The 18,073-nt window shown below is 51.2% G+C and overlaps 1 protein-coding gene across 1 annotated transcript in view; it reads left to right on the top strand.

Moving 5' to 3' along the window:
• ACSS1 (acyl-CoA synthetase short chain family member 1) overlaps positions 1 to 18,073 on the top strand; it is a 58,458-nt gene that overhangs the window by 11,318 nt on the left and 29,067 nt on the right. The window contains exon 3 of the mRNA XM_038570219.1: positions 15,342 to 15,541. Coding sequence (XP_038426147.1) covers positions 15,342 to 15,541 — 200 coding nt within the window. The remainder of the gene's footprint in view (positions 1 to 15,341; positions 15,542 to 18,073) is intronic.

The following is an 18,073-nucleotide window of genomic DNA, read 5'->3' as shown; positions in this document are numbered from 1 at the left end:
CATGCCCTTTCCCCGCCTCTGCATGGTTTGCTGACCTGTCTCCCTGCCGCCTGGCCTCCATGTAGCCCACCAACCCAGCACTGGCCTTGGGAGCCTTGGGCCACCCTGACAGCTGAGGCAGATCCCCAGGCTCTGTGCACACTGGAGTTTGGGGAGCACTGCTCTGACAGACAGATGGGCTTCACCATTTGTCACTATTATTGGCCCAACTTGATTTATGTTTGATTCTTTAGTAAAAGATTAATAAGACTCTGGGTGGAGGTACATGGGCTTACCGACTGATTGCTGGGGACCACTCTTCTTTCTGTCACTGCCTGGGCCCCAGGACCCCCCTGGGCTGGATGTCCCCCATGCACACACTGAGTCAGTGGTCAGCAGGGTCAAGTGGGCCGCGGCTGAGCTTGGACTGGCCTGCTGGGGGTGGGGTGCAGGGTTGAACATAAGCCGCAGGGGAGCTTTTAGGGCTGTAGCTCACAACACTTTCAGTTTCTTTGTACCAAAGCAGGGATGTGCTCGTGAACACAGGCAAAGGGTTTATTATTCCCTCTATAACTGAGCAGCCTTAGCCTGAAATGGTTTTACAAACCATTAGCTGGGTACAGCGCCAGATGCCTGTTTCTAGCTGCTGTTGGAGTAAGAAGAGACGTGTGTGTATGGTCATCTGAAACCACAGATAGTTTTTGACAGACCTGGTTTGTTGTTCTGGTCATTTTAGGTTTTTGACATGAGATTTTCATTCTCTTCGCTTAAAGGAGAGCCACCTAGTTGTTGGTGCTGGATGTGCTGCCAGCATATAAACTGCCACTAAAATAAAGAGCTTCCTGCCAGGTGTCTCACATGGTGGCTGCCAAGCTGCCTTTGTCCATGTTCTGAATTGGGGCCTGAGCCCTTTCAAGACACTCTATGGGGCTGTGGTTTTCAGAGCCTGGGGTGCTGGGGACCACAGCTACCTTGTCTGTTTGGAGGTCGGGGGAGCCAATCCCGACTCCTCCTCCACTATATGCTGTCAGGCACAGAAGGTGGCAGGTTGGGGGCACGCGGTGGCTTGGCTAAAGGAGCAGCTGTCTTCAGCCTCAGGATCAAGCCCCAGGACAGGGGTGGCCTGCTCAGTGGGGAGCCTGCTCCTCCCTCCCCGCTCCCCTTCCTCCTGCTCATGTGCTGTGTTCTCTCTCTCTAATAAATAAATAATAAATAGTAAGTAAAAAAAAAAAATAAATAAAAAAAAAATAAATAAATAAAAGAAAAGGCAGGTGGCATGTTGGCAAGTCTAGGACTCACCCCCGGGACAAGCACTGTGGCCTTTGCCCTGGACATGGATATGGAGGACTTTGCATTCTGCTGTCCTGAGGCTACTTTCTGCTGGTGGAAAGTGGCCTCAGGGAAGGCCTGTAGTCCTCCATCTGTAGAGTGGGGTACTTGTGATAACCAAAGTGATTCCACCCATAGGCACAGGGCTGTGATAGGAGGAGGTGTTGGAGGTGAAGGTAGCCCTAAATAACAGTGATGATTACAACAGCAGTGACTTTATCCAGTACTTTCTGCAAGTGAGTACAGGACTGTCTTAAGCACTGTACCAGAGTTACTTTATTTAAATACCACGGCCTGATTAGATAGGAATTACTATTGTTTTTATTGTTATTTCCAGCACTTTATTATGAAAAATTTCATAACTCGAAAAATTTCAAGCAGTGTACCTACTGTGTATCTAGCACCTAGGTTCTACCCTTACTGTTTACAATGCCTTTTTTTTTTTTTTTAATCACATGTGATTTATGTGTCCATCTTTCCATGGGTCAGTCCATCTTATTTTATGGGTGCATTTCAGCAGCATAGCATTTTTTTTAAAGATGTTATTTATTTATTCATGAGAGACACAGAGAGAAGCAGAGACACAGGCAGAGGGAAAAGCAGGCTCCCTGCAGGGAGCCCAATGTGGGACTCGACCCCAGGACCCCGGGATATGCCCTGAGCCAAAGGCAGACGCTCCACCACTTAGCCACCCAGGCATCCCATTGACAGCATGGCATTAACTGGAGTTCATTGTGTGTTTATTTTCTCTCTTTTGATGTGAGATTTATATACAATGAAATGCACACATGTACATTTGCTGAGTTTTGATCGATGTGTACAACTGTGTAACTCAAAATGCCTCTCGAGATACAGAATAGAGATAAGGAGGGGACTCAGAGAGAGGAGTAGATCTGTCTAGGGACAGCAAGGTCAGAGTGGATCCTCATCCCCCGCGGGCACCATCACCTACTGCAGTCATGATCAGTAGCCCCACTGGGGCCTGATGATGCAGCCTTTCAAACTGACCACATGGGCCTCTGCAGCTCTTAGGGAATGGTTACAAGGTGTCTCATTCCTCAGGGGCCTAGGTCTCTCCCACCTGGGGCTGCTGCATTTTTTTTGAGGAGGTATATTTCTGGAGAATCATTGTAGAGCTTATAGTGGGGACCAGCAGCTCCTGCCCAGCAACCCTTAGTGAGCCCTCTATCCTGCTCACCAGAATCTCTACCACTTAACCACATGTCTAAGCGGACACAGGCATACTCGTGCACATACACATGTGTGGGTACATATATAAGGCACCATGTACACTCATACACATACGTTTTAAGTGTGCTTGTTTTTTTTTTTTTTTTTTTTTAAGATTTTATTTATTCATCCATGAGAGACAGAGAGAGAGAGAGGCAGAGGCACAGGCAGAGGGAGGAGCAGGCTTCTGGGAGCCCGATGTGGGACTCGATCCCGGGTCTCTAGGATCATACCCTGGGCTGAAGGCGGCGCTAAACCGCTGCGTCACCAGGGCTGCCCAGTGTGCTCGTTTTCAAGGCACATTTCTACAACTTGCTCATTGTGTTTAGGGTCCATCCTTGGAAACAAGCTCTTGGATGGTGGTGAGGGCTCTGACCCCTGTTCTGGGAATTGTGGCTCGTGTTGCCTGTGAGTAGACTCCACTCTTCTGAATACTGGGAAGGGGAGGCCTGGCAGGATTTGGGAACTCGGGGAAGCCCCATGGCCTGCCCCGCTAATTCCTTCCCTCTGTGCTATCACTTGGCATGGGTTCCAAGGAGCACCCTGCCAGACAGGCCTGGAAGCTGGGGGAGTGCACTTAGCTCGAAGGTGGGCCCAGTGCTGGCCACAGGGCTCTGGGAGGAGGACTGTGAGCAGAGGGCAGCCTGTTGAGCTGAGGCTGTTGCTCAATCAACTGTTGAGCAGAGGGCAGCCTGTGAACTGAGGCTGGAGCCGGGGCCAGAGGGCTGCCCCAGCCCAATGCCCAGAGAGGTATGTTCAGAGCTTGCCCGAGGAAGCTGTTCTAGCCTCGTGAGCAAGCACACTGCAAACCCTGGGCCCCTCCTACATCCCCTGAGGCTGGGCCTACGGGTCTGAGGCCTCCAAGGGCAGGGGCTGCAGAGGCCAGGCAGGGCACAGATAACCTGGGTGGCTCCCCAAGGCTGTGCGGCTCAATAGCACCCTGGGTGCTGCTCCTTCCGACTGTGCACATGTGCTCTTCCAGTGGTGCCTTTTTAGAAGATTATGCTTCACCTCTAGTTCAAATAGATTCTAGGGGCCCTTCGAGGTGGGGATGCAGAGAAACACAAATTCTTGTCCTTGGGAAGTTGGTGGTGGGGTACTAGGTAGATTATGTGGCAGACTACTGTCTCCCTGGAGCCTGGAGGTCTGGGCTAGGGATTTTCAAGCTGGACATGGCGTGGAGCCGATGGAGGCCCCATGGCTGGTTTGTCTGTGGGTGCCCTGAAACAGAGCTGACGGTAGGTTGTGGGTGTCTTCCTTGGAGTATTTACCAAGGCTTCGCTCATCTTTTGTCTGAGTGCTCCAAAAAGAGGTCTGAACTTGAACTTGATCCCAGAAATTAAGCTTAAGACCAAATTTTAGCCCTGGTCAGCTCTGTGACTTGAGGCCTGTCACTCTGGGCCTCACAGTCCCCAGCTATAAAATGATGGTCCCTCAATAGTGCTAAGATCAGCACTGTTCCAGCAGGAGCGGGCATGGCTCAGTGTGGTAGTCACAACCAACATAGTACAATAGGGCCTGGCATACAGGGCATACCATACAGGACAGGAGTCTCGGGTGTGCCCACAATGTGAACTGAGTATAGTTTTCAGTGTGGGTCAAGCCCCTGGAAGGGGTGGTTTCTGTGGCTGTTCCAGCTTCTTTCTGGTGGGATGTATACAGCGAGGAACCCCTGTCCAGAGGAGCAGAGGGGATGTCAGGCCTCCTTCTACCCTGCCTGCCTCAGCACCCCTGGGTGGGCATAGAGGGGACAGCTTTCTTTCTGGACACGTTGGGTCAGGCCCTGGGTATTACTGAGACTCTACATGGCCTGGTGCCTAATGTGGAGGGCTCTCAGAGAATACAAGAGGGGTCTGCCTTTTGGGGTACCTCTCCCTCTGGGGCAGCTTGATCAACACACATGGAACTGGGGAGGCCTGCAGCCTAGAGGCACCTCCCACAGAGCCTTTTTTGTGTCCTTGGCCCTGAGTGTCATAGAAAGGAGGGTCCCTGTGGGCCCCAGCAACAGGAAGTCTCCACATGAGCACCCAGTTGGAGAAGGCTTTGGCAAGTTCTGAGGAGGGTTGGATTTTGAGAGGCACAGGAAGGGGTGTGTGTGTGTGATGATGAAGACAGCAGAGCAATGGTAGGTGAGTGCACTGTGGGTAAGGTGGTGGGGGGTGGGGGGGGGTGGAGGTGGAAGCTGTGCTCTATGCCTGCTCTGTGTTCTGGCGGTGTGTGACCTTGAGCAAGTCGCTCTACCTTACTGACCCTCTGTTTCCTCATTGCAAAATGGCAACATGCTTGTCCTCTGCTGGATGGCTGAGTGTGGAACAGCACATGGGGGATGAGAGCCCAGAACAGGGCCTGGGAAGACGAGGATTCCAGATCTGATGAGGGAAGGGTATGGAGTGGCTCTGTGGCTGCTGGGGCTGCGAGGCTGGGGGTGGTGTTTTCAGAGCAGGGACTTTACCTCTGGAGAACGATCTCTAGTCAGCTAAAAAGCAGCCCCTCCTCCTTCTCGTGGGCCTGATCCTTGTTCTTTGCTCTTCTCCTCATCCACAAATTAATTATTTTAATGAGCAACTCCTTCATTAAAATAATTGGTAATTGAAGGTAAGGATCCTTAATGGGCATAATGAGGTGGTTGAGTGGGGTGCTCTGGGGTGACACAACCCCGTGATCAGTGAGGTTTCCTGTGGCAAGAGCCATTCATCACACAGGGCAAAGTCAGTTTGCTCAGTGGGCTCCTCGGGGTGGAGGAGGAGAGGCCAGAGGCCGTGAGCTCATGTGCTCTGTCCTGGCTTCCCTGACTAAGAGGAGGGAGGTGCCCAGATACACTCTTCCCCCTGCTGACCTGTGAGTAACTGTGATTGCAAAACTTGGTTGGGAATCGGTGTGCTGACTGCCAGGAATTGTGGAAACCTTGGGTCATTTGGATTGTACACTTACCTTTCCTTAAGACTTTGGCTCCCGGTGGTGAAACTGGGAAGTGTTTTGAATCTTTCTATATATGATCACTTATCCTTCTTGTCCTTCTTTTGGATCAGATAACTCTCTTGGAATTTTATATTTTAGAATGGCCAAATCTTGGGACTGCAGCAGGAATGACTCACCTCAAGAGTGTCTAGGGCCAGGGAAACTTCCCTGATGGGGACCCTTCCGATAGTTTTTTGGGGACAAACAGTGGCAGAGGTTTACCCCCAGCAAGCATGTAAGCAAACGCCTCCCTTGGAGCTGGATCCCTGCTTCTGTGCACTCTCTCCTGCTGTACAGGGGCTATCTGGGGGCTGGCTGCACTGTGGGAGATGGAGGGGCATTGCCTGGTGACGGCACAGTGTGGGCCCTGGGGTAGGAGAGGGAGGGGAGCTGAGGGGTAGGCTGGGAGGGGCTCGGTGCCTGCTCCTGAGGACTGGGGATAACTTTCCTGCCACAGCTAGAAGAGTCTTCTAGGACTAGGCGTTGTGGTCCTGTTTTTTTTTTTTTTTTTTTTTAGATTTATTTATTTGTTCATGAGAGACACACACAGAGAGAGAGAGAGAGAGAGAGAGAGAGGCAGAGACACAGGTAGAAGGAGGAGCAGGCTCCATGCCGGAAACCCGACGTGGGACTCGATCCCGGGACTCCAGGATCATGCCCTGGGCCAAAGGCAGCACTAAACCGCTGAGCCACCCAGGGATTCCCTGTGGTCCTGTTTTTTAACTTTCTGTTGCTAGAGGCTCAAGACAGTGGGAAAAACCTGACTCATAGCTTCACTGTGGTAGTGCTGTGGTGTCCCGTGGCCTACCCTACATGGTTCTCAGCAGGGCAATGCTGTGGGCACAGAGGGCAGCAGTTGGATGTCCTCACCTGTCCAGAAGTGCTCATCAGGCCCAGGCTGGGGGTTGGGTGCACCTTCGTACCTGCCCCGTCTCCCTGCAAGTACCCATTTCCTCCTCTTATTATGCTAGGTAGACACAGAAGGGAAATGTCACCATGAGGTTAAACATGCTGTCTGACACAGAGCTGAAAATCTATGCCCAGCTAGATGGGAGCGGGCCTCCAGCAGGCTGGGTCCCTGGGGAGGTTGAGGATGCCTGGCTCCTGGCTGGCAGGCACACATGCCCCTGCCCATGGCAGTCCCCAGCAAGGCAGCCCGGATAGTGCTGGTGTCTGGGCACCCTGTCCCTGCAGGGCTGAGAAGAGGCATGTGGATGTGCCCCAGGTGGCCCCTTCCTGTGCTCAGCACAGCACCAGCCTCCAGGGCTGGCCAGGCTGGACCCCTCTGTCCACTGCCTACCTAGAAGAAAGGGCACCAGCAACAACTTCTGGGAAGATTCCTGGTGACCGTCCTGCACAATAGGGTGTCCCAACCCTCTCCTCCAGGAGCCGGACCTGAGCCTGCTATCTGGGGGCAGCTGCTAGCCCACTGGCCAGGAGCTGACACTGATGCTCGCAGCTCACGTTCATGGTCATACTTGGTTTTAAAGCCCAGGACCCGATGCCCAGCAAACTTCTGGGGTCCTCAAGCTCACCCAGTTGGAAAGGTCAAAAATGTGGTTTGAGTTCAGGTTTGTGTGACTCTAGTCAATGTACCGAGGAACCTGAGTCTTCCCTTCCCATCCCGGGAGGGCGGAGGTGACAGTGTAAGTGCTCTGCAGCACTAACTTGGTGAAAGGCCGGATACCTGGTGGCTCCTGGTGCCTCCTGGTGCCTCCTGGTGCTGTGTGGAGAGGGTAAACTGCTGTGTGCAGACAACAGTCCTTCACTAACCAGGACGCTGTGTTTAGTTGTCTGCTCCCACCCTCTGCATAAGCAGACACACATGAAGTGCTAACCTCAGCCAGGGAGGAGGCGGCTCGTCAGTGCTGGCAGGCTCTAGGTGGCCTTGAAGAGGGACAAGGGTCAGCTGCAGAAGGAGGTGGGGCTGAGAGCTGTGGAGTCGTGCTGGGACTGTGGGACAGTGAGGAGCAGGAAGCAGAGTACTTACCGGGCGCTCTGGGCATTGGAGCACCTTAGAGGCCAGGGTGGGGGACACCGTGGGTGCCAGAGGAAGGGGTGCCAGAAGGGTGCTGGCTGCTTCTCAGAAGGGGAATCTTGGGCTGGCACTCCCTCATCCTTCATTCTTTGTCCTGCCTGTTCCCCCCAGGCCTGTCTTGCACCTGATCGGAATGTGGTAATAGCAGTGGGTTAGGTTGGGTGAGAGGCTTGACAATTTCCCATCAACAAGTCCAGATAAACTTCCACTTGGCCTGGAGTGAGGTTTCTGAGCCTTTGGCAAATAAGGTGACACTCACTTGATCCAACACCTGCCCGTTCTCCCTGCTGGTACTACTTAGATGAGGTTTCGGGGAAAGGAGCTTTGACTGAGTGAATGAGGTGACAAGGACATGGAATTTGGAAGAGGGCAGGCAGGGATGCAGGCAACCTCAGAAATTCTGTGTGCTCTCCACACATCAGTGATGCGTGGCTCAGGAAGCAGCTAACACAGTGATTGCCAGCTCGGGGGAGCCCTAGTCTCCTGGGGAGGTTTGCAACAGTAAGCTCAGCGCTAAGTCAAGATCTCCCCGGGCATTCTGGGAACTTGGTTTGAAAACACATCTCCAGTAACACAGCTGCCTGCCCTGTCAGGGGGAATGTGTCTGCAGGATTCAGCTATAGAAAAGGGAAGTCAGAGACACTCTTTTAAGCAGAAAGGATGCTTACACAGAGTGCTTACAGAGCCTTTGGGTGGACTCCCCGCACCTACTCTGGCACAATCGATATGGACTCAAGAAACCCCGCAGCACTGCGGAGTTCTCAGAACAGGGTGTGCAGGGCCTCTGCCAGGAAACCACTGTTTTGCTGGTTCAGGTGCTCGGCTTTCTCTTGACATCTTTGCAGCAAATGGAATCTCTCCAGGTAACCCCAGCCCTCCTAAGCTGCAGCAACGCACAGCCCACCTTGCACCTGCTCCTCAAGTGCAGCTATCTGGCACAAGCTGAGTCGCACGCAGCAGCCCAGGTGTGAGGCGTCCAAGGTGGTGGGTGTGTTCCCAGGAGGCTCAAACAGATGCTGAGTGAGAGAAGGGCAGACGACCTCAGGCAGGTCTATGCAGGGTGGGTTTGCAGACCCGATTCTGCTCCACTCCTGGGCGGTTGACTGGAGCAGTGTGAGTACCGGGCCTGTTACTACCCGGGTCCCAGGCACTTGGGGTGGGTTGTGTGTGTGTGTGTGTGTGTGTGTGTGTGTGTGTATGTATGTGTGAGGGGTGGGCTCATGGTCCTTCCTCCTGGTGCAGCAGTCACTCCCATGTGCACCACAGCTGCTCAAGGTCTACTCTAGATAGTAGGCTCTGATCTCTCCTCCGTCACTCAGTCCTTCCACCCAGGTCGGCCCAACCAGATGTGGAGTCATTGCAGGCCAGGCTATTTTCCAAAAGCACTTTCCTAACTTCACATCATAAGCCTGTTCCTTTGCTGGGCTTTAGGACTAATGCCTACTATTTGTGGGATATTTATCCAGCCCAAAGTTCTACATGAGGAGGTCTTTGGCATGTTAGGAGCTGGTGCAAACGGGGGTGCTTTTGTGGAACTGCCAGAAGGTGTCCTTCAGAAGGGGTAGGAAACCTGGAATGTAGTACAGTGTCCTGGGGCAGGTGCCTTAGAGAGGGGCTGCACTGTGCCAACTGCAGTTGCCCCAGTGACAGGGCTGCCAGGGAGCACATGCACCTGTGGAGAGAGCCTCAGGAAGTCCAATTGCCGAATTCATACAGAGCGCTCCGCCTTGAACCCAGGGTCAGGGGGACCAAGGCCTTGGAAAAGGAGAAAGCTTGGGTGGCATGAAAGGGGTGTGCATTTTGCTACTCTCCTCCTTCCAAACAATTTAAATTTCTATTAGCAATCATTTGTTTATTGAATGCACAATTATTGAGTTAATTAAATAAGTTTTTAAACATTTTTTAACATTTAAATTCAATTTGCCAACATATAACACCCAGTGCACATCCCATCAACAGTTTTACGAAGGAAACAGGTGACATAACCTTTAAGGACAGCCTTAATGGGGGTCACAGGCAGCTTTTAGGGTATTGAGGGCTCATGAGGTTGGTTCTGCTGTCAAAGGGGCTTGTCCTCTCAGTCCCTTGCTCAGTTGGTCAGTAAGTCATGTTGGTAGCTGGAAATCCTCCACAGAGGGAATATTCATACTACAATAATTGGCAAATGCCATAAATCAGGGCTTTTTTTCCCCCGGGAAAATTGGTTGTTAAACATTTGGCAGGACCTCCTTTTCTTTTTAGCAGTTTCTCTAAGCTGCTATCAAGAGACCAGGAAACCACTTTGGCCTGAGGCAATTGCACCAAATTCTTGTAGCCTCTGGATTCTCACTGGGTGGCTGTGTCTCCTTGCTTACTTGCCTCTGTGTGTGAATTTGGAATGTTCTGTGGATTCACAGTAAAGTTTGGAAATAGAGCAACCCCTAGCTCGTGTCTGGTTTGAAAGTCTCCATGTGAGCTCTGTTGCCCCAAGTCCTGCTGTTTCCCTTGCTGCCCAGTGGGTTTGTTTGGAGCAATGTAGAAGGACCTGCTGGGCCACATGGGACGGGTCAACGTGGAGTGGGACCTGAAAAACATGCAGTGGCTTTTTTTTTTTTTTTTTTTTAACTAGGGAAAAGGGAATGTTTTTAGAAAGTTAAAATCTACACCCTGTTCCAGAATCCACCAGGGGAAGGACATCACTTCTGTGGCTTTCCCCGGGAAGTAAACAAGCCTGGCCGGCTAGTGGATGAATGTCCTGCCAGGGCACCAGCTGTTTTCTGGGCTCGTGTCCAGGACCAGTCTTGTCCAGTGCTGCCAGCCTGGCATCTGGCTCCCTCAGTGTTGTGAGCTGGGCTCTGGGCCTGGAAAGGAAGAACTTTTCTGGAGACAAGACTTGGGTGGGAGGCCAAGTGCTGAGGTCTGAGGGGAAATCAGACATTAATCAGGACAGGACTTTTTTCAAGTCTGATCTTACTTCAATTCCTCAGGGGTTTGTCTAGAGGTCAACTGCATAGGGTTTTGTCAGAGCAGGAGAGAAAGCCTTAGGAGGAGTCGTTCAACCTGAATATGCCTAGTGAGGTGTATTCTTGGGCAGGTGGTCCTCAATGTGGAGCCAAACATGGAATCATGAGGGGAGAGGCCATGCCCAGCCCCATCCTCTCTCCTGTTCTCCTCCATCCTGATTACAAGAAAGGCTCCGTGTGACTGCTACTTCGATGTGCCCTGCCTGGCCCTCCATGCAAGCCCCGTGTGAGAAAGGGGCCTTCCTGCTTTGTTCTGCTTCCTCTTTACTACCCCATCTTCCAGAAGTGGCTTGCTGAAGAAAATACTGAACTGCATAGAAGCAAGATGAGTGGCCTTTCAGGTTCTGCACCTAGGTCCTGGAGTTAACCCCTCTTCTGTCAGCACTCAAGCTTGGAGAAAGCAGGGACTCTGAAATGCTTTGTGTCTGTCACAGGCCTTACAGTCACAGTATCAACATGATCACATGGGTTTATTTCCCTCATTAGCACAAGAAACTAGGAGAAAGGTAGCTGTGGGTGGTTTATCAGTAGGAGTGGTCCCTCTCATCTGCTGTCAAAGGGGTAGGACATTTTCCTGCCTGTGTGATGCTGCTATGATCGTCAGCCTCGCCCTCTCTGCCTCTCTCAGTGCAGGGAGAAAAAGGTGTCTGTAGAGTGGACAGGCGCTCACGGTGAGAGCACGGGCCTGAGGAGTCCTGTGCCTGCCAGAGTTCTTGTCATTGCTCGCTTATCTGCTATTCCCATTCATTCAACAAATATTTATCAAGCCTTCTATGAATTAGGCTCAGCTGCAGGCCCTAGAGAGAAGGCAATAACCCCCAAATCCCTGCCCAAGAAGATCTTGTACTTAGCAGAGTAGATATCTGGGCAATGAAGGTGGTATTTATTTAATGAAAACTAAGAGCCAGAGTAATTGTAGAAAGTGAACAAATCATGTATTCCCAATTTCTTTCTTTCTTTCTTTTTTTTTTTTTTAAGATTTTATTTTTTATTCATGAGACATACAGAGAGACAGAGACACAGGGAGAGAGAGAAGCAGGCTCCTTGCAGGTAGCCCGATGTGGGACTTGATCCCGGGAGACCAGGATCATGCCCTGAGCTGAAGGCAGGCGCTAGACCACTGAGCCACCCAGGGATCCTCCAATTTATTTCTTAAATAGAATTCACACACAAACACACATGCACACACGAATGCACATGCGGCTTATCTTACTTCCCTGGGCTGTCATCGGGAAATGGCTAGGAGGGAAAGATACTTTTGAACGATAACCATGCAAAAAGTTTTGATTAGAGTACAGATAAATAAATACCAGTGTATATCTTCCTGTCTTTCTTCTGAACTCTATTTCCAGCTATGTCCTGTTTTGGACTGAGCAGGGCCAGGGGCCTTTATACTGATGAGACATGACAAGTGTCTGGTTACAAATACTTGAGGTCAGATTATGTCTTTAGCATTGGATAAACATTCTTCCCTGCCGATGTTGATAGTTGGCTATAGAAAGTCTTTTCCCTTCACCCAAGGCCAGTCAGCATGTTGTGAAGCCTCATTAGCACCATGCCAAACTTCTGTATTTGTGTACATTACCTGCATATGTTCATATTGAAAGTCTGGCCCTGAGGAGTCTACAATGCAGACAAACTTAGGTATCTTACTCAGTCCTAGACTAACAAATGTTACTTTTTTTCTTTGCACTTGAAAATACGACTCTAACCCACTTCAGTAAGATCATTTCTCAGAAAGCTGCAAGGTACCATCCCTTGGGAAGACCCTGTAATCAGGAGGAAGCCAATATTTCCTGTAGTGACAGCCCAAAGCACTAGCCTCCGAGTGGCTGCATTATCTTTTTGATACAGAAATAGTAGCGTTTCAGTTTGTGGGAGTCTTTTTTTTTGTGGGGAGTCATTGAGAGGTCACAAGTATCCAAGAACATGCTTTTGAACAGTTTTTGATTATGTGGAATGATAGGATTGCTCAAATAACATCTATTTTTCAATGAGTTGAAGACCTAGGTTTGCTGACCATATTTTCCAATGGCAAAAGTGTGGAGGAATCAATGTGTTCTTAATTTACGTTATTAAATGTACAGTTGAGGTCAAGGGCCTGGGTACCCATATCCTGCTCTAGACAAAAACCATGGGGATGTGGGGGCACATTTAGTAACGCAGAGAGTAAGTGGGGTCACGGATGGCTGGATGAGAGAACTGGGAGAAGAAAGGCTTCTTGGGGTGTGACGGGGTCTTGAGAAGTTCGAAGGACTGTCATTGAATGATAAATTTGATTTATCCAGCTTTAAAGGACTGAGCTAGGGCTAAAATGACAAAGCAAGAGTCAGCCCTGTGAGGTGGTGACTTTCAGCAGTATGATGCTTAAGTAGAGGTTGGACCACTGTTGGCAAGAGTGTGGCAACAAGATTTCTTGACCTCAAGGGAGACTGCACGACCTCACCTTCAAGGAGCCCTTTGATTTTGAGGTTTATGGCTCTGGCAGAGTGGATAGCAAGGGGAGTGTGCTTGGAGATTTACCCAGATCAAATTCTTTATCAGAAATCACTGCACGTAGCAGCAAGAGTATGGGACCCACTGGACACAGCTCCAGGTCCAGCACATGCTGACACCTCTCGATCCTCCAGGGAACTCATGGGCTGCCTCAGCTTGGTTGCCAGACCCTGCTCCAGGGCAATTGCTCAACTGCCCTACAGTAGTGGGGCAAATACTGCCACTGTGGGGGAAAATCACCATTCCTTCCCCTCTGCTCCTTTGCTACTCCTCACTGCAGCCAACCTGTCCAGAAAGTTCTCCCTGCTGCCCTCAACACCAAGCTGAGGTGATAAATCCCCTTCACACTTTTGTGCATGTGCCTTCATTTCTGTAGCTGGAGCCGTGGCCCTGGAGGATATGTTCCCTCTCATCCCCATGGTGTCTGGAAGGGAATCTTTAACATCTTAGGAACCTACCAGTCAGCTATGTGATTTTAGAAATGATTTTTATAATTTTAGAAAATGATGACAAAGAGATCTGTTGGGAAAGATAATACCTACTGAATGTTTGGCAGGGTCTTGGGTAGGTGATGCTTCTCCTGAACATGTGAGACAGGTACACAAGATGCATGGCACCTGCTGTCTCAGATGATCACATGGCTGTTGAGAAAGGCCAGCTGCCACATTTAATGCAGCTACTGTAGAAGACTCACCCAGGATGCTCTGTCTAGACAGTTCCTATTTGTTCCTTGACTTCTGACTGCGGCCTTGGTCTAAGAAGAAGCGCTGAATCCCGTCAGCGCTGAGCAACACACATTCAAGCCTCCGTCTCCCAGAGCCCTGCCCAGAGGCTTGCATCCTTAGCTATGGAAATCGGGCCTGCCCTGGACCTGCGTCCTCCACCATCGCCGCGTCCTCAGTGCGGGCATGGGCTGCCCCAACCTGCTTCCCCTGGGCTACCGCGAGTGTTCTGGGCGCCGAACTCTGGGGGCTTTGGTGTTGGGGCTGTGCTCTTCAGCACACACTCAGGACGCGGTGCGCGGGGTGCCGGGCGGCGGCTGAGAGCTGGAGGAGGGGCCGCCCCGCAGGAGGGAGAGGGGCCTGCAGGAGCCGGCGTGTGCAGGGGTCGCGAGGCGCAGTGCAGGCTGCCCTTGTGCCCTCCCTGGTTTGCACAGGTCTCCTCGCAGGGCGGCGTGGGGCAGGAGCAGAGGCCCCCGGAGTCTCCGCCGGGACAGGGTGGCGTTGAGTTCCATCCGGCCGCTGCCTCTGGGCGACTGTTGCCGAGCGGGGCGGTCCTCCGGGGCGACGCCGGCGCACGCGGCCCTCGGCGAGGAGCCTGGCGGGGCGGGGGGCGGGGCCGGGGGCGGTCGGGCTGCGCGGGCTGCTCGAGCCGGGCCTCTCCGCCCGGCCCCTGCAGCCGGCCTTCCTTCCCATGGTAGTTCCGTCATCAGATAACAAATCAAAATCGCGTTGCAGCAAACAAGGCAAAACGACTGATTGCCCGCACAGCCCCGGGGCAGCCGTGAGGACGCAGAACCCGGCGTCGCGCTCCCCGGGGCGCCCGCCCTCCCGTCGGCTCTGCTCGCGGCCGGGGCTCGGCACGGGCGCGGCGCCGCCTCCCGTCTGCCCTTCCGGGGTCGGCCGTGGACTGTCCTTGGCTCCGATTGGGCTGGGCTGGGTCACGTGCCAACCCGGAAGCCAATCCGCTGGCCCGGCTGGGAGGTGGAGGCGGGGCCACGGGGACCGGAGAGGTGGGGCGGGTGGGTGTGGGGCGTGGCCGCCCCCGCCCGGCCCGCCCCGCCCGGCCCGGCCCGCCCCGCCCCCGCCCGCGCAGGGGGGTGCGCTCGCTGCCCGCTCCTCGGCGCTGGGGGGCGGTGGTCGTCGCGCCGCGGGTCTTCCCTCTGACTCACTGGCCGCGCAGACTTGAGAAGTCTGTGGCATAAGCCAGGACCTCGCAGCTGCAGCCTCCTTGGTGCCACTGGGTTGTGCCGGCTCAGAAAACTGGGGTCTTACTTCCCCGTGACCCCTCCTTCCCCACTTGACTTAGGAGATCACCCTTGAGGGCGGACGCTTCCAGAAGTCTGAGGGCTGTGATGCCTGAGGCTCCGGCCACCTACCAAGCAGGGCCCGGGGATCTCCGTCACTGCCACCTGCGAACTTGAGAACATTATCTTCTGGAAGAGAGCTCGCCCGGCGACAAGCACTTGGGTGCCTGCTTCATTCCCGGCCCGGCTGGGGTACAGGGCTTGTTTGCAGAATGATGCCGCCTTGAGCTGCTCTGCGGTTTGGCCCTCTCCATCTCTGATGGCCTCTTTCCTTATGCTTCAGGGAACTGCTGGAGACCACATGCCGCCTGGCCAACACGCTGAAGAGACATGGAATCCGTCGAGGGGACCGTGTGGCCATCTACATGCCTGTTTCCCCACTGGCGGTGGCTGCAATGCTGGCCTGTGCCAGGATTGGAGCCGTCCACACCGTTGTCTTTGCTGGCTTCAGTGCAGAGTCCTTGGCTGGGAGGATCAATGATGGTGAGCCTTTGGGAGGGAGGGAGAAACCTGGAGGCCCTTGGCCTTTGTTCCTTGGGCCTGGCCATCAGGGATTTAGAGTGGAGACAGACGTTAATACAGATCACACAGACAAATGGCAGATACCACCAGGGACAGGGACATGGCTGAATGAGCATTTGTTCTGTGAACTGAGACTTTTTTTCTTTTTTTGTGAACTGAGATCTGATGGCACTGGATTAACTAGGTGAAGAAGGAAAGGAAGATGGAAGATTCCAGGTGGAGGGAACAGCATAGGTGCCAGCTGATTGGTGGGAGGAGGCTGGCATGGCTGTGGTGGAGGGAAGAAATGTGTGGGAGGAGATGAGGCTGGGAATGTATGGGGAAGGTCTCACAGGTCAACAGCTAGAAGCCTTCCATCATGAGGGAGGGTGGGGTGGACCATTCCCGGAGGCCTGGAGTCAGGTATGGGGGCTTATAGTGCATCCTTATGGATTTCTGTCTGCAGGTAGGTGAGAATTTCCTGGACAGTGTCCAGAACAATATTGTCTCCTTCCTTTTCTTTGATGTGGGAGGGCTGAGTGTCTAGATGGTGACCCCATGTCTTCAAGGTCTGACCCCTGCTCACTGAGATAATTAGAGAGTCCCCTGAGCTGCATCACCAAGAAGGGTGCTTTTAGGGACCATTGGGAATTTTTTGTGTCTCACTGAAGACTTGCCTTTGGGTGGTGAACAGAGCTAAAGGGCAGAATTCTCAGACCCGGGCTGACCACCTTCTTTCCACTCCCTTTCTATATCTCTCCCTCCACTTTCAAGGGTTGGTGTTGTCACTCATTTCTCTTTCTCTCTCTCTCTCAACTTTGTAAAACTTACTATGTGCCAGGCACTGTTCTAAGCACTTTGCCAAAGTCATCCCTTTTAACTTAACTTAACTTAAAGCTAGTCTTCATAAGTATGATAGGCGACAGTACTCTATTTTTCCCTTCCCCCACTTTTTCTGACAGCTATAATCATCTTAAAGTGTATAGTTCAATGGCATTAAGCACATTCACAATGTTGTGCAGTCATCATCACTGTCTATTCTGGAACTTTCTCATCACTCCAAATGGACATCTCATACCCATTAAGCAGGTATTCCCCATTTCCCCCTCCACCTAGCTTCTGGCAACCACTGATTTGCTTTCTATGTGAAGTGGTTTGCATATTCTGGATATTTCATATAAATGAACTCATACAGTTTGTGGCCTTTTGTATATGACTTTTTTGACTACTTACAACGTATCATTGCTTCATTTCATTTTCTGTAAATAAAATTTTATTGTGTTAGGTATACCATGTTTTGTTTATCCATTCATCTGTTGATAGACATTTGACTTGTTAATACTTCTTGGCTCTTCTGAATAGAGTTGCTGTGAACATTCATGAGAACACTTGCTTTCAGTTTTTCATGCATATACTTTGGCTTGGAATTGCTGGCACACACGGTAAATCTATATTTAAGTTAGTGAGAAACTGCAAAACTGTTTTCCCAAGTTGCTCTGTTGTACATTCCCACCAGCAATGTATGATGGGTTACAGTTTCTTTAAATCTTCATCAACGCTTGTTTTTTTTTTTTTTTTTTTTTTTTTTTAAAGATTTTATTTATTCATGAGAGACAGAGAGAGAGAAGAGAGAGAGAGAGAAAGGCAGACACAGGCAGAGGGAGAAGCAGGCTCCATGCGGGAGCCCGACATGGGACTCAATCCCTGCTCTCCTGGATCACACCCTGGGCTGAAGGGGCACTAAAACTCTGAGCCACCTGGGCTGCCCTCATCAATGCTTATTATCTCACTTTTAAAAGAAAAATTATAGCCATCCTAGTAGGTATGAAGTGCTATTTCATTGTGGGTTTGATTTGCCTTTCTAATGACTAATATTGAGCATCTTTTCATGTGCTTCTCCTTTTGTACGTCTTCTTTGGAGAAATGTCTAAGTCCTTTGTCCATTTTTAAATTGGTTGTTTGTCTTTTTTGTTGTTGAGTTGTAAGAGTTCTCTCTGTATTCTAGATGCTAGAATTTTACCAGATTTATAATTTGGAATTATCTCTCCCATTCTTTTGTTGTCTTTTCATTCTCTCAGTAGTGTTCTTTGATGCAGAAAAGTTTTTAATGATGAAGTCTGGGTCATCCATTTTTTCTTCTGTTGCTTGTGGTTTTGGAATATATTGCCAATTCCAGTGTCATGAAGATTTGTCTCTGTGTTTTCTTCTGAGAATTTCATAGTCTTAAACTTTTTAGGTCTTTGATCCATTTTGAGTTAATTTTTGTATATGGTGTGAGGTTCAACATCATTCTTCTGCCTGTGGGTATCCAGTGGTACCAGCACCATTTGTTGAAGAGCCTGTTACCCTTGGCACTTTGTCAAGACTAATTTGCCATATATGTGAGGGCTTATTTCTGAGTTCTCTATTCCATTCCTATGCTCTGTATATCTGTCCTTGATTTTCATGTGCCAGACCACTCTTGCATTCCAGGAATAAATCCCACTTGGTCATGATGTGTAATCCTGCTACTAT

Source organism: Canis lupus, chromosome 23 (assembly GCF_011100685.1).
Source record: "Canis lupus familiaris isolate Mischka breed German Shepherd chromosome 23, alternate assembly UU_Cfam_GSD_1.0, whole genome shotgun sequence".
Taxonomy (NCBI): Eukaryota; Metazoa; Chordata; class Mammalia; order Carnivora; family Canidae; genus Canis; species Canis lupus.
The sequence above is the reverse complement of the archived record's forward strand: the minus strand, read 5'-3'. Positions and strand labels throughout refer to the sequence as shown.